Consider the following 17144-nt stretch of genomic DNA (forward strand, 5'->3'; position numbering starts at 1 on the left):
GGTCCTCTGGTTTTTGCTGCAAATGTAGGCCTACCTATTCTGCAGAAGTGGGTAGAGTAGCCAAAAGCTGTGGTCAAGTAAAAGTAGTTACTTTGCAAAAACAAGTACTCTAGTAGAAGATAAAGTGGTCATCAAAATAATTTGCTAGCTGAGTAAAGCCCCTTTTCCAGTACCAGCTCGACTCAACTCGACTCGCAATGTTTGAATTTAAAGTTCAAAGAAAGAGGTTGTGCTCTGCCAACATTTTTGTTTTGAGAGAGTCATCACTATTCACTGTGTCATCATTGCGCACGCCAGACAGAGGCCAGTGACCGAAAAATCAACTGTGTAGAATTAGAATATTGACAGTAATGCGAAAAGTGATGGCGGAATAAAAATTGTGTGCTTTTGTCGCATAGAAAATTATGTTGCGGCAGTTCTGTGTGGCGTTGCTATGACGACCAGCTACATTGAGGGGTACTATCTCTGGGTACTATCTGCAATGGAAAATGGAGCACGGCCAAACCGAGTCTAGGCCAGTCAAGGCGAGTTGAGCTGGTACTGGTAATGGAAAAGGGGCTTTTGCTTACCTGGTATATATACTCCTAAGATGTCCCTTTCAGACTGAATATCAAAATGTGTTCATATTAGGGCCCAACCTCTGATTGCTTTAGTAAAACCAGTGAATGCTTTTGGTCGTGTAGCCTATCTGTATCCCATTCCACATTTGTCTGGTACCATGTCCTATTGCACTAAAACATTGTTTTATACTAAGAAAACATTAGTCAGTGTTTAAATAAATAAATAAAGTATGATGGAATATAAAACTATATTGATCACCATGGGCACACTCACAAGCTATAATGTGGCTAAAATGTGCTTCACCTTTAGCAGCTTCAGCATTAAAGTGATGATTACATATTAACGCATCAATGTTTATAATCCAAATTGGTCATAATGAGTACTTTTACTTTTGGTACTTAAAGTATATTTTAATGCCAATACACTTAAATTTCTGCTCAGGTAAACATTTTAATGCAGGTTTTTACTTGTAACAGGATATTTCTACACTGTGGTATTGCTACATTTAAAGTACAAGATCTGAGTACTTCCGCCACCTCTGCTAGCATGGCTGAACATAATTACTTCTTCACTACAGGAAATGAGAGACAAGTATTACTTTCTATCTGACGGTAATTGGTCATAAATCAAAGTATGGGACAAATAAAAAATTTGACCTGATGACGGCGTTAGATGGTGATCAGAGTCAGGTGATCAAAGACAGTCACATTCATCGTTTGGGAACCAGGGCTGTTTCTCAATCTGCGTTCTTGTCTGCACTTGTGTTCTTGTGGACTTGTGAAACGTCACAAGTCGCAGCCAAAGTACTGTTTTTTTTGTTGTTTATAAACCACAATCAGATGAATAAACAGTGAATATAAACATCACAATAAAATTATATGTACTAACAGACAAAGCATTACATAAAATGAAAAGACTAAGCAAATCGGGACAAATAAAATACAAGTACAAAACAGTAAAACAGACAACAACAAAAATACGACTAAAAAATAAATAAATAAAAATGCAAAAAACTAAAACAGTGTATTAGGGAGAAGTAATATAGAGCCTCTATATTAATACATTTTTTTATTAAGTAACTTGCTAAGTTTTACAATTTAGAAACTGCTGACACCAGTTTTATATTTATGTTTGTAGATTTAAATAACGTTACCACAGGAAGTAATTTGCTTGCTTCCCCTGACTTCACAGTGATGAACCATCAACACGTGCCCTTTGACCTGTTCAGCCACATCATCTTTAAATTATTTATAGACATAAGTTAATAAATTAAACAACTTTAAATGCATCAATGGATACATGACCGTGGAAAATGGATATAATGAATGTTTTACCGAGCCTGCATCGGTGGTGACTTGTGTGGACTTCCCAGAATGCATTTCGCTGCCAAAAAGCGGACATGTCGGACGAGAAAACTCAGAACTGCAACTTATAATACTGCTGTTCTTATGTCACATAGTAGTTTTAAGAGTTTTTTATGCGGGAATATAGTTGTTTAAACTACAAATATGTGGTTGATTTCTCAAGACCGAGCTGTTTTCAAAAATTGCTACGACGTTTTCGGAGATGTGAAGTCCTGCCCACTAACGGGTCCGGACGTCATCAAGTCCGCTGCTGTTCCAATTGCTGAATCACTGACTGCATGCTCCCGTTCCTGGAAGTTTGTACTCCCGAGCCGAACTTGCCAAGTCCAAGCTTTAAAGTACAGAAGTCCGAACTTGGCGAACTCGGAATTGAGAAACAGCCCATGAGTGTTTGTATCATAATGGAAATCCATGTAACATTTATTGGAATATTTCAGTCTGGATAGATTTTGTGCCAAATCATTGAACAGATATTTAACAGAATAAGTGAAAACTTTGATCTGCTGGTGGCGGTAGATGAAACATCAGGGGATCACCAAGTCTTTAGCATTTATGCTCTGTCTGTCATGGAAATCCATCTGATAGTTGTTGACATATTTCAGTCTGACAGACCAACATAGCCATCCTTTGAGTCAGCGGTGGAAAGTAAGTACATTTACTCAAGAGATAGACTTAAGTAGAATATTAAGGTATGTGTACTTTATTGTATTTCTGTTTACTGCAGCTTTATACTTCTACTCCACTACAGTTCAGAGGCAAATATTGTGTTTTAATAAACTAAATTAATACAACACAAAATGTGATTTAAAAGCATGATGCAATTTTATAGATTAAGATAAAACTACACTATATTGACAACATTTTTGAGTTGCCTTCCTTTACATGCACATGAAGGTGAATGACATCCCATTCTTAATCTGTAGGGTTTAATATGGAGTTGGCCCACCCTTTGCAGCTACAACAGCTTCAACTCTTCTGGGATGGCTGTCCACAAGGTTTAGGAGTGTGTTCATGGGATTTGACCATTCTTCTGGAAGCACATTTGTAAGGTCAGGCACAGATGTTAGACGAGAAGTCCAGGCTCGCAGTCTCCACTCTAATTCATCCCAAAGGTATTCTATTGGGTTGGGGTCAGGACTGTAAGAAGGCCATTCAGGTTCTCCATACCAAACTCACTCATATGGACCTTGCTATTTGCACTGGTGCGCAGTCATGTTGGAACAGGAAAGGGCCATCCCCAAACTGTTTTCACAAAGTTGGGAGCATGAAATTGTTCAAAATGTCTTGGTATGCTGAAGCATTAACAGCCCCACACTATGACCCCCCCTCCACCAAACTTTACACTTGGCCCAATGCAGTCAGGCAAGTACCATTCTCCTGGCAACCGCTAAACCCAGATTCGTCCATTGGATTGGCCGACAGAGAAGCATGATGCATCACAGAGAACACGTCTCCACTGCTCTAGTGTCCAGTGGCGGCGTACTTTACACCACTGCATCCGACGCTTTGCACTGCACTTTGTGATGTAAGGCTTGGATGCAGATGCTCAAAACATGGAAACCCTTTCCATGAAGCTCTCTAGGCACTGTTCTTGAACTAATCCAAAGTCCACGCGATGTTTGGAGGTCTGTAGCTATTGACTATGGACTTCTGCGCACTGTGCACCTTGTGCGCTTCATGGCTGAGTTTATGTTGTTCCCAATCGCTTCCACTTTGTTATAATAACACTGACAGTTGACTGTGGAATATTTAGTACTGAGGAAATTTCACAAGTCGACTTATTGCACAGGAGGCAATCTATCACGGTACCATGCCTGCACAGTTCGACAAGCAGGCTGTGATCCCCAGGGCATACCCAGGTCAAGAAGAAGTGCTCTTAAAGGCACTGAAAATGTATGCTTAAAGTGCATTCATACTCCTAACATGCTTACTACAAGTATGTTAAAGATTTAGTCTCCTGAGCTTTAACATACTTCTCAAAAGTAAATACTACATAACAAATACAAATACAACATACTTCAAATCATAATGTATTTATACTTGTTTCTGTTTGTAAACAGTAAACACATGTGTACAGGGGGACAAAGTGGGCCCTCCCGCCCACTAGCACAGTGCATTCAGTTGGACCAATCAGAATCAAGGTTTTCAAATTGATGACCCAATCACACAGCGTGAAATCCGCTTCACGAAAGTTCAGGGCGTGTTTACTGTCGTTGAGAGAGGGCAGCTATTTTTGGCTAGAAATCATTTTGATTCTCCGGTTTCCTTTGTTTTACTTTACCGACTCGGACTTGGAAGGTGGACACCTCAGACATAATAAGAAAAGAACTCAGAAGAGAAGAATATCTGGTCAGATCCCTGCAGACGTTAAATGTGAAAAGAGCTAAAGCGGCGTGACTGGCAAGTTACAAGCAGGAGAGGACAGACACAGAGACTGCCAGCAAAAATTGTCTTTCTTGATAAGTTAAGTTTATTATTGTTAGCAAGTCAACACAGTTGTGTAAGTTAACTAAAGTTGAGCTCACTCTGGGTTTGAAAATATTTTCCTTGGTGGATAACTCTGGTGTGCATTAGCTAATGCTAGCACGTTGATTAATATATGTGTTAGCTAACGTTAGTTAGCATTTTAATAGCTTCATAATCGAGACATCGGATTTCGTCTACCTTATAAACAGTGTTGGGAGCAAAAATAAAGCAATTAACGTTACTTAATGTATTGCTTTTTGCTGTAAGGCAGTTTTTAATGTTACTAAAATTTCGGTAATCAACTATCTTAGTAACCTGTTGCTGGAATTTGGTGCATGAGATTTTAACAAGGCAGGCCTGTGCATGTGTGTGTATGAGCCAGTGAGGTCCATGTTTACAGTAAGTTATTAGTCACTGTAATCATTATTCCTGCCCATATAGTCTGTAAAGACATCACCACAGTAATTTTGTATAAATTCATTCTAAAGTTTAGCTGAAGCTACTATGAATCATCAGCTAAGCATCTGTGCTAGACTATTCAAAAGTGGATATCTTCTAAAGGTGCACTGTTTTTTAGAGATTTCTCTTCACTGCAACCATGGAGGGGGAATTATTACAGTGACCAATAACTCAGTTATGTTGGACCGTGACTTTAAATTACCCTTTTTAAACTATGTGTAGTCCTTGGTCCTGCGTGTTCTTTCATGAAGCAATAGGAAAAGATGTTTTTGGTCCAAGTTAATCAGTTTTATTACAAGTAAATGAATAACGCTTACAGAGCTCTGGGTCGATCTTCCTGACAAACAACAAGCTGTATCAGTGTGACTGGCTATCTCTCCCTGACCCAGTGTTTTAGTATACATCGTCATGTCATAAAACAATAAAACAAAAGTGTAGGTCAGTCCATGATTGGCCCAAGTCCTCTGACCCCAATGTTTGTCCTCTGACTCCACGAATCACCATGCTGTTGCTGGGCAGATTACGAGCGTAGATCCTGAAATGAGATATCTTGGAGAAGAGATGTTTTGTACCACATTTCAAACTACCCCTCACCCATTGTGAGGGGTGTCCTTATCTGATCATGCAGTGACCCCTGTTTCTGCACCTCTCCAAAAAACACACACATCAGGTCTAATTTAATAAATGATAAACCAACATATAAACTTCTATCTATATAATACATCAGAGATCAATATAAGAAAACACAATAATTTTGGTTACCCTGAGTAATACAAAAATCATGCTATCATAATCCCTCAGTTATAACAGCAATGTTAAAGTGTACACGGGTATGTGAGAATTTTTTGAAATAATGTTTTTATGTACTGCAATGCCTGACCACATGATAAAATAGCATGTGATGTTATGTAAAATACTGCTCAACACTGCTCTTTGAATGGTCATAGATCCTGTATTCAACTTTTAAAAGTTGAACCTACCCTTTGCCAACTTTAATCAGCTTAACGCTAAACCCAGAGTTGGAATTACCTGCCTTAGCTCAAGAAAATTAAATAAAGAATAATAATAAAGATTTGCTATAAGATTGCTCCTACCATCCAAAGACATGCAGGCTAGGTTAATTGGTGTCTCTAAAATTGTCCTTAGGTGTGAATGTGAGTGTGAGTGGTTGTCTGTCTATGTGTGGTCCTGCGATGAACTGGTGACCTGTCCAGGGTGTACCCTGCCTTTCGCCCAATGTCAGCTGGGATTGGCTCCAGCCCCCCCACGACCCTGTACACAGGATAAGCGGTTGGCGATGGATGGATAGATTTGCTATAAGAATAGAGTTACAGTTTTTATAATGATACGCAAATGAAGAACTAAAGTAGGTGGAAGTACTGGCCTAACTGAAGATTTAAATTAATTTGCAACTGCATTTCTTTTCTTTTAGGGTTCCCGGGATTGTTGCTTCACTCAGATGGCTCAGAGGCCACGAAAACCTCAAAGGACCAGCTGGACCCTAAAGGTCAATGTGCTCATAGGTATGTCTGGCTCCTGCACACGATCATTGCTCTCACTACATGTCAACAGGATCAGACTAAATAAACAAACATTCTTGTGAAAAAATAATTTTATTTAAAATATTGTTATATAAGTAATTTGCTACTTTTGTACTTCACAAATTGACTGCTGTGTTAATGTGAAATGACATGTAGACAGAACAGTTGTTAAGCAAATCTGAATGTTTGTGATATTTGTTGTACCTGTTTAATAACATTTTATCCCTTGTGGAAAACCATTTCACCTGAACCTAAACGGTTAGCATTATCAGAACAGACATGATGTCATATTGTGTTTCAGCAACTTTAAACAAAATAAAAAATCAGACAATGGACTGTTAATTAGAGGTAATATTGCTTTAATATAGACAAATTATTTCCTTTTCCCTTCCACAGATGCTGTGTGATAAAGCAGTTTACAGCTGATAAACACAGATGGGCAACAGTGTTTATAAACTGCAGCTCAAAAAAAAGAACCAAGTTGTTAGTGAACATTCGTTCATAAGCGTGTGCACGAACAGTTTTTCCACACTGTGGTATTGCTACATTTTTAAGTACAAGTTCTGACTATTTCCTCTACCTCTGCTAAACAGCATTCCTTCATCATTACAGGAAATGAGGGTGAAGTATCTATCACTTATTACCGGACGGTTTTCAGTGTTCCAACCTTCCTGCTTTTACCTCGCTGACATGGCCTAGTAATGTTTGTCACTACATGAGAAGACAAGAGATGAAGGACGGAGAAAAATTGAGTGATGAAGAATAGATAATAAAGAGCTTCAGTTGCTTTTCAGTAAAATGTTGAATTTTTGACAAAAAAATACTGACTCTTCACTTTTGGTGTCTAATTGTAAAATGTTGAAATATGATGTCCTGTTTATACAAGAAAAGAACAAAAAACATACTTGTACATATGTATGTACGTTTAAATATTCCAAAATGTCTGCAATGACAGTATTTCACCTCTAATGTCAAGGTCAAGATCAGATTTATTTACAGGGCGCTTTGAAACAAACCAGGATTGTGCCAAAGTGCTTTTACACCCACATCATTAAGCAAAATCACAAGACCTAGGTACTGAAATACATGCACAGGTACATAGTACACACAAACACACACATATACACAAAAACACATGTATAAAGACATTCAAATGTTTCATTGAAGCTTGTAAATCATTACAGAGAAACATTACAGAGGTCAGCAAGAAAGTGTGTGAATTGACCTGTGCTTAATGTGCACCAAACGTATAAAGTGAACGATCTAAGGGTGGAAAAAACAAAGTCAGCTTGTAATGCTGTAAAATCCCACTAAAGTCAACAACTAGAATGCAGATGAACAGAGGCGTGGGAAGAAATGCATTAACTGTTTCTGATACACACAGGCACTCTGGCTGCTGATGAGGAAGCATTTTGTGTAATACATGGGCACTCTCATCACAACCTGACAGATTTGTTCAGTTTCCTTTTTGTTTTAATTTGTTAATAAGGGTTTGGAGGAAAATGCTTTAGCTGTTCTTTTATTTTGATAACCAAGAATCACTACAGCATATATGCAGATTAGAGAGTTGTAGTTTTAATGAATAGTGATATTTTTAATCTTAAAACTAAACAGAAAGTCTGATATTCTGACCTGTAATCATAGAATCTGAAAAGCAAATTATGTTTGCAAGCAAACACAATCGGTATCGTGTGTGGGAAAAAATCCACCTCCTCTTCCAAAAGTGCATTAAACTGAAAGATGGATCCTTCACCTGTTGCTCTTTGGGAGGTATTGACGACATTAAAATGATCGTCGTGTCTGTGCTTGACTCTCCTATCCTTTCCTCTCATGCTGCTCGCTCTACCTTAAAATAACCTGATACAGTTCATCATTGTGCTTTGCATTTCATCACAGGAGATTAATATCACACTCATCGCTGAAACAGCAGGCTGGTAGCAGCAAGTGACTAGAATTTCATTTTGTTATTTTTATTTATAAAGGTCTCCAGGGCCTTATAAATAGAATAAATTACAGAGGATTTTAAAACTTCATTGTCGTTTATGTTGATTTTAAACTTTTAACTTCGAATCTAATAAATGGTGTCTGGGATGCTGCATGTGGTCTTGTATGTATGGCCATGTTAAGATCCTGATCTCTATGAGATTACCTTGATTAATAAAGGTTATATAGTACATATCTGTTTCATATATTGTACAGACTATAAAGCTCCGCAATCTGTGACGTGTTATTATGAGATTTATAAATAACATTTACTTCACTTGAACTAAAAAACATCACAGTTTGGACACTTGGGAGGAACAACATCGAACTGTTACAGCCTGGAGTTGTAGAAAGTATTTCTGTTTTAGACTGAGGGACTTTCCAACTCCTTCAAGCTGAAAACTTCCTCTTCCTGTAAACCTTCTTCGTCTTTACACAACTTTAGTTTGAGCCTAGACATGTAAGTCAGGGGTGAAGAAATGAATCAAATTAGCAGCTTTGATGTTGCCATTTCCCATCCAGCTATTAGTTTTGTTTGTTATTTAACCAAAACATTAGGCTTTAATTATCCTATAGACAAACATGCTTGTTGATTATCTGCATCCTGGTCAGCAACTCTGTATCGCTTAAGTGGTGATTGGCCATCTACTGCATCTGCTTCATCCATGGTTGTGGTGGTGCTGTGTGCAGGCGAGGGCACTGGCTGTCTCCCCATTCTCTTTTGGCTTTCATAATACAGTTTAAAAGACAACTGCAACATGCCTCTGTTGCACTTTTATCTATACTGCCATTGTGGACTGTGAGTTAACTGTTCTCAGATCAACTCAAAGTCAGATTAATGACAATAAAAGATACAAATATAAAACTGACAAGACACTGTTTTTGCCGATTGCAGAGAGAGTGGAAATTCAACGTGATCGATGGTGAATGCTGTATCACAGGTTAATCTGGCTAGCTGACTGTTGTCTCCACTCTGCGAGCTGAGCCTTAGACTGTGTCCCGTTTAGGCTTTAAATACAGACACATAAAAATGATCATGACACCAATAAGACGGACAACATAGATATTTGGACAATTTGCAGTGTTTTGAACAAGCATTGACACAATCACCTACATGATCAGTCAGCATTGTCCTCTTTTGAACTAATTTGGTTAAGATTCCCCTGTCAATCATTGTGCAGGATAACGATGTACAAACTGCATTCAGAGGATTTTTCTACATTACGTGGATAAACCAGTTTATCGGAACGTGGGCTACTTCCTGGTAGGCAGTCAAGGGATCCGCAAGCCACACCTGCAACCCACCTGGCCCAATCACCTGTTCATTCAACCACTACTTAAACTGTCACACCTGCCCCGATAATTTAAACAGCAAGTAAAAGTAGCCTAGAATATAACCTGCGTCAAAGCACAGGAGAAAAGACTCACAGGACGATAAATCTAAACGGTGTTTTGCTCTTCACTGATCTCTCTTTTAACAACATAGACGGTAAGTTAAGGTTACTTTCTTTAATCTAACCTGAATATGAAGTATATTTTGTTTTTGGCTTGATCAACAGTCAGTACTAGCTAATGAAAAATGTAGCAGCCAAGTATGCAGCCTCCTGTGTGAATGAAAGACTCATATTTCTTCATCAACATCAACCATTGAGTTAATCACCTGGCCAGTAACATTTCAGCAGAGGCCCACGTAGGTATCTGAGAAGACAGTTGCTGAGAGTTTTGTCAGCTGCATTAAAATATTTGTCAAGTAATAAAATGATGTAATGGTTCACTTTTTGTTTTATCTTTCTTTTACCCTGCACACATTCTCTTTCTATTTTTTAACGTGTCATCCCTACTTTCAACAACTTTAGTTGACAAATGGGCACGTGTGTTGGCCTGAGTGTTAATCTTTGAGGATAGAGCCATTTTAGCATTCTGTTATATAAAATGTATTCAAATCGGGGCTATGTCTGACACATTTAGGCAAAATTTATATTATTTTTGACTAATGCACACTGCCCCTGATGAGTAAATGCACACATATCATTTAGTTCAAGCATGACCTCTCTGCCTATTTGTTCCATCACAAACCACACATATAAAGCACCTTTGGTTAATGTTTAACCTAAAGGGACAACAGCAGAATAAGAGAGACAAGGTGGAGACGAGAGAGAGAGAAGGTGAGATAGAGCGACAAAACCAGAATCCGAAACTTAAATACCAAGCTGTTACTTAGCATTCCACTATATTTCACCAACATGTCGATGGCAGCACAGAGCAGCATTAGTTGGAGTAGAGTACAGATTTAGGCTACAAGTCCAATATTCTCTCTCCCTCTGAAAACAGCAGAGCAGGAAATGCAGCTGCAGGGATGTCTGAAAGTGGAAATATGATGTAGAGGTTTTTGGTATCATTCAAGAATATCAATGTTTTATTTTAAACCACGCTCACTACTCCCTCATGAAAGTAAGGATTTTTATGTTGTGTAGCAATGAAAAGTTTACAAACACAAATCTCAGGGTTCTACAGTATGACAATGTTGGATTTGTCACATAAAGATATTTTGATCAGTAATTGTGATATAGATGAAAATACGTGGCCTTGTTCATGTGTATGGTGTAGTAAACAAACCTATTTTGTTATTTTCAGTGTTACTGTAGGTGTGAGTGTTTTGTGTCACAACATATAGCTTACACTTTTCAAATACTGATTTTGTTGACGGTTTAAGGAGTTTTGAAAACACAATACAATTTTAAGAATATTTTTACTGTTTCTGTCACCTATTCTCTATAAGAAATTCTGTTTTAGGGATTCTGATACCATCACAAAATGCATTTTGTATTAATAGCAATACTCCAATTGTCCAAAGCCTCTGTCAGACTCCTTTAAGCTAAATGCTAATGTTGGCATGCTCCACACATTCACAATGCTATGTTTAACATGGTCACCATGTTAGTTTTACCATGCTATATATTGAGTCATTAGCACCAAACACACACAGCTGAGGCTGGGGGATTGTCATTCATTTTACAGGTATTTGGTCATAAACCAAAGTATTGGACAAATTAAGACTCTGACCCGATAGAGGCGTTAGTTGAAAAGTCAGATGATCAGCAATGTTATTGCATATGATCCTGAACCATGAAATATCTATACAAATTTTTTAAGTAATCTATCTGAATTTCAGTTTGGACCAAAGTGGTGGATGGCCCAAATTACTGACAGAAAGACCAAAATCTTCTAAAACACCTGGAATAAAACTGTAACTGTAAATTTGTTGAAAAGAAACTGATATTCAACAGTTATTACAAAATCTTTCAAAAATATACCAGGCGAATGTCCATGTTTTGGCTATATTTACTGTTTTATATATTCACTTTTATTGGGAGTTATCTTCAAAAGATTATTTCTCTCCATACAACTACGTTCCAAATAACATAAAGCTTCCACTGAAATATTGATAAAAACAGTCAATATTCCTTTGACCAAAAGTGCTGGAACAGCGAAAATCGTTCACCTGCCCGATAATGGTCCGGTACCAAGAGGTTAATTTATACTTCTGCGTCAAATCAACGCTGTAGTCGTCAAGGCGACGCGGACCATAAGCACTGTGATTGGTCGGATGGGTATTCTCGCAATGCGTCCGAGCCGACAGGAAGTGCCCCGCTCTTTGAAGTAAGATTTACTAGCAGCCAAAACAGCGACTGTAACACGATGGATCAATATATTTGACCGTCGCAACCTGAGCAAAACGACTTGTTTCGCTATCAGGACGTGATCCATTCAGTTGGTAACATTTGAAAAGGCTACACCAGACGCACGTATACAATTTTACCCCCATTTACGTTAGCGGAGTGCTAAACCGGACGTTAGCCTGCTCAGCCAGCAAAAGTCAACACAGTGGACGCTGTAGCGCTACTGCCACGTAGTGTTTGGGGATGTAATTGCAGAATGACGGACACACCTTCGCACAAGTATAAATGCCTTGCTATGTGCGTACCTACGCCGTAGGATGTATAAATGGGCCTTTACTCCTTGTCATTTATGAAATCAATGCACTTTGCATAGTATTTCTGGCAACACCACAAACAATCATGAATGTACAGTATTCATTTTACATTGCTATTTGTTTCCTCTAGTGCTGACAAGATTGAAGAGTTTGTCTGAATAAACATCTGAGCGATCTGGTGAAGAAGTGCGGTGGCTGGTGTCACGTCGTTGTTAATAAATAGGCCTACTGAAGGAATAAGGAAGAACACAACTACAGAAGCAACCAGTTCCAGGTGGCTGAGCTGCTCTACACAATAGATGATGGAAAACAAAGGAAGCAATACCAGCAATGATGCTCAAAACAGCGTCTCTAAGAACATGTGGATCAAGTTGACAGGCCCTGCAGCACAATCCCTTGCAAAAGCTTTCTTAGGGCAAGCTCTCCTACTTCTGCAGGAAAACAAGGGAGCGAAAAGAGGAGCAGAAGAAGAAGACGCCACGATAATGGTAACACCTCTGGGACAAGAGGCTGAAAACAAAGTTCTGGAAGTCACTGGAAGAGGAGGAACAACAGCAAGAGTAAAAACAGTGTCAGGTAAAAGTCATTATTGGAACAGAAATAACAATGGGAGCTTTTCTGTGACATGTTGTCCACAAGTCAAGCAACAAAAGAGAATGAAACATATTATAATCCATTAAATATTTTTCTATTTCCTGTATAGGCTATTAAATTAGAAAACACTGCAACAGGAAACGACCAAATGCACAATATGAGGCCATAGTCACAGTTATAAGCTAATCTTCAGCGCATATTCAGTTGATTATTTTGCAAAAAATAAGATTTCAAATGCAAAACATTCTGTTCAATATTAAGTTACTCTTAATCATTTTGTTCTTCTAGTGTCACCAACAAGGATTGTCGTCGCCGGAACAGCCCAAGCTGAGAAAAGCATCAAAGGTATAAACATACTTGAAGAGACTTTTTAAAAAAAGATAAATTACTTGCAAGTGAGCAAAAGCAAGTCAGAGGTGTACCACAAAAGCCCCTCATTCGGGTGCTCATGGTTTTCTCATTGTGTGCAAAATTGGAAACTCCAGAGAGTTGGGGCCAGATAATATAAAACTCTCTGCAGATTCACTACTTAATGTATGTACCAAGACAGAAATATACATGTACATCATTTTCCTGAGATTTATAAAGCTTTTATACCAATTTATGTGTGACCGTGTTACACATGGTTGCAGCTATTTATAGACTCCACATCATTATGTACGAACCATTGGCTGAGATATCTAATAAATGTCAGAAAGATGATCAGTTAACTAGTAGAGCTTATAAAAAGAATTTACAAATTGCCTTACAAATGAGGACAATGAAAATATGCTTTTATTTTCTTTAGATTCACCCTAATCAGTTAATGTGCACAATAACCACCTATTATATCTTTAGATACATCTCGACACACTTTGATACCAGCTGAACACAAATTCACAATGTTCATTTTATGTCATTACTTTCTTCTAGTGCTAAAAGCATACAGGATCGTCCTGCTGGGCAACACTGGAGCTGGGAAAAGCAGCCTAGCAAACACTATATTTGGAGAGGACGTGTTCAAGAGAGAGAATCCCCCCGTCTGTGGAACAAGCGAATGCCGAGCAGAGTCCAAATCTGTTCATGGAAGAAGAATTACTTTGATCGACACTCCCGGTTTCTTTGACACACACAGACCTGAGGAGGACATGAAGCGTCAGATAGTGAGCTGGATCACAGAGTGCACTCCTGGGCCTCATGCTTTTTTCATTGTGCTTCAAGTAGCTAACTCAGAGCAGGACAGGCTTGTCACTAAAATAATTAAATATTTTCCTACAGAAGCTTTCAAATATGCTGTAGTTGTCTTCACACATGGTAACCAGCTCCCTGAAGGAATGAAAATTGAGGAGTTTGTCAGTAAGAATAAGAATCTGAGCGATCTGGTGAAGAAGTGTGGTGGCCGGTGCCATGTCGTTGACAATGTAGTCTGGAAGAACAACCAACAGGATGAATACAGGAAAAACAACATCCAGGTGGCAGAGCTGCTCAACACAACAGACAAGATAGTGATGGAAAACAAACGAAGCTGCTACACCAATAAGATGCTACAAGCAGTGAAGAGAGAAATAAAGGAAGGGGGCAACACAACATCAGTGGGAAACACAGCTATCAATAAGTTAACCATCTCTAAGAATGTGTGGATTAAATTAACAGGCCCTGCAGCAGAATCATTGGCAAAAGCTTTCTGTGGGCCAGCTGCCGTAGTTTTGCAGGAAAAAGGAGAACATGAAGATGAAGGAAAAGGAGATGTAGAGGAAGAAGAAACTAAAACCAAAAGAGAAGAAGTTGGAGAAGCTGTAACAGAGGGGGAAAAAGTACCAGAAACAGAAAAAGAAGGAGAACGAGGAGCAGGAAGTGGTGCAGGTTCAGTAGGAACAACCGATATGTTAAGAGATTTTTTACAGGCCTCGTCACAACACGTTGGAATCATACTGCTGGTGGTTGTTTTCTACTTATTGCTACTATTATCATTTTTTGTCCAGGTTCCAATCGTAGTTACCCTGTTCATATTATTGCTACTGGTTCTGTTGTTATTGGTATTATAGAAGGTTTGTAACTATACGATTTGCCCAATTAAGTGTTGGAGCACCACCACACCAATTTGTACATTCACTAAGTAATTGTGTGTTTTATTTTTTTATGAAGCAGACTAATCACAAATTTTTGAGGGGTCCATGAACATTCAGCTACAGAGATCTGCTCATAGTCACTGTAAGACCCCGGTGTAGACCCAATGTCAACTTTTTGCCTGGGTTTCCAAATTTTCCCTTTGCTGTTTGTGTGTATTTTGTTTGAGTATTATTAGGGAGCATGGAAATTCTTTTTTCTGTATTAATGAAATATTGTTGATGATTAATGAAGGGTAGAGGGGATAGTGCCATACACCAAAGGTTTATTGAATTTGTTTAATGAAATGACAATCCTAAATTTGTGTATCAAGACCTTGTGACGTGTGAGAAGATGCTTTTTTTTTATATTTTACTCTTGTAATCCTTTGCATTCTGAAATGTTTACATCATATGTAACAAGCAATTAGTAGTTTTGAACCCCAAAGACCAAAAAACTCTGCTTGCTTAGCAATATAGTTAAGTCATACTGTAGACCTAAACAAATAAATTCTTTGAGTCTTAAAGGTCTTATCAAGGATTATGAGTCTTGTTACTTTTCTTCACTTGAGCCTTAGGCGTATCATTGAAATGCAAACTTTCACACTACCAGTTTTTTTTTAACTTAAACATTTCTGCTAATAAATGAGAAGATCCAATTTAAATATATAGCAGTTTTATTTAATAAGTTGAACCCTAAAATGTATTATTTAAAAACCACAATACAGCTATACTGTATATTCATCCTAAATTCCTAAGGTTCCCAACAATAACATTGTACAGCTGAGGTTTCACTGTGTACTGAGTAACATCCAACCCATTACATTTACGTTTACATTTATTCATTTAGCTGACGCTTTCATTCAAAGCGACTTACAATTGCTAAACGTGTCAGAGGTCGCACGCCTCTGGAGCAACTAGGGGTTAAGTGTCTTGCTTAGACCCACTGACCACATTATGTGTATGCAGTAAATAAAAGCTAATTGGCCAACTTCAGCTGAGATATTCACGTTAATGTTTACATGAACTGTTGATATGGTGAGACACAATAAAATAAAATTGCATCCCTGTCCACTACTGCCTCACCCACAGAGAAAACACTCCACCCTAAACAGATCAGACGCATAAGTCATCTAAATTTCTTTTTTTCACTACAGATCTGTATGAAGGATCATTAATAGGAAAGTATAAAGGCAAGTATAAGGGTCAGCGGTTTAGTGTTTTGTATGTAGAATTTACTTTTTTGGACAACACTGAAATGAAGATTTTATTAATTCAGAAAGCATAAGCATATGTAATGATTTAAGGCCTGATATTTGTAAAATTGAATATAATGGCATGGTCCCACCCTTTTCTTTCTTTTTGGGACTCCTGTGTAAACGACAGAGTCTAACAAAAATGTTTCTTAAGCTAGTCAAGTCTGGCCAGTGGGCAGGGGAGGCAGAGGACCCCAGCACACACCGCTTCAGGCTCTCCACACCAGCAGTAAACTATGCCTGTTTCTTGGGAGACCTGAACTTTCCTGCTTTGAGCCTGTCCTGGTGCCTGGCAGCGAACGCCACCAGTTGCTGGTCAAATGGCAGCAGGTTCTGCCAGAGGCCTATGATGGTGCTGACCTGTTGGTTGCTCAAGGTCAAACCAGTATGGTTCCGCAGACTCACCAGGTACTCTGATAGTGTGTCCACAGTCGACATGATCCATTCCCGGCATATTGTGCTAATCCACAGCATGAAAAGGGACAACAGACCAACAATTATATGTTATGTATCACATATCACTCATGTTATGTAAACATTAATACTTCTGTCTTTTCTTTATTTGAAAGAGCTTGTCAAAACATATTTAATAAACATTTTGTTTTCTTAGTTAACTTACTTGTAATTGCTTTATCACCCATATAATGATGAGTGAAATTTATGTCAAGCTCACTTACCACTCCACGCCCACCAGAGAAACCTCAGACTGATCAAAACTATTGTTAAATGTTGTACCAACAATGCAAGATCAGTAATTGTGATTGGCTGCAAAATCTGGCCCACTTTACTTTCTGTAACACACTTTGCATTGTGAAATATCCTACAAATAAGTCATGTTTCAC

General features: G+C 38.4%; 1 protein-coding gene across 1 annotated transcript; it reads left to right on the forward strand.

The window, feature by feature from the left end:
- The first annotated feature begins 9749 nt into the window (after positions 1-9749).
- LOC119913304 (GTPase IMAP family member 9-like) lies at positions 9750-15587 on the forward strand. Its single transcript, XM_038732705.1, has 4 exons — positions 9750-9863; positions 12499-12944; positions 13251-13307; positions 13875-15587. The coding sequence occupies exons 2-4, from the start codon at positions 12668-12670 to the stop codon at positions 14984-14986; spliced, it is 1446 nt and encodes a 481-aa protein (XP_038588633.1). The 5' UTR covers positions 9750-9863; positions 12499-12667; the 3' UTR covers positions 14987-15587.
- Positions 15588-17144: the final 1557 nt, after the last annotated feature.

The sequence above is a fragment of the Micropterus salmoides genome, unplaced genomic scaffold (genome assembly GCF_014851395.1).
Source record: "Micropterus salmoides isolate LMB-PRFRI ecotype aquatic unplaced genomic scaffold, ASM1485139v1 Ms_hic_scaffold_2, whole genome shotgun sequence".
Classification (NCBI taxonomy): Eukaryota; Metazoa; Chordata; class Actinopteri; order Centrarchiformes; family Centrarchidae; genus Micropterus; species Micropterus salmoides.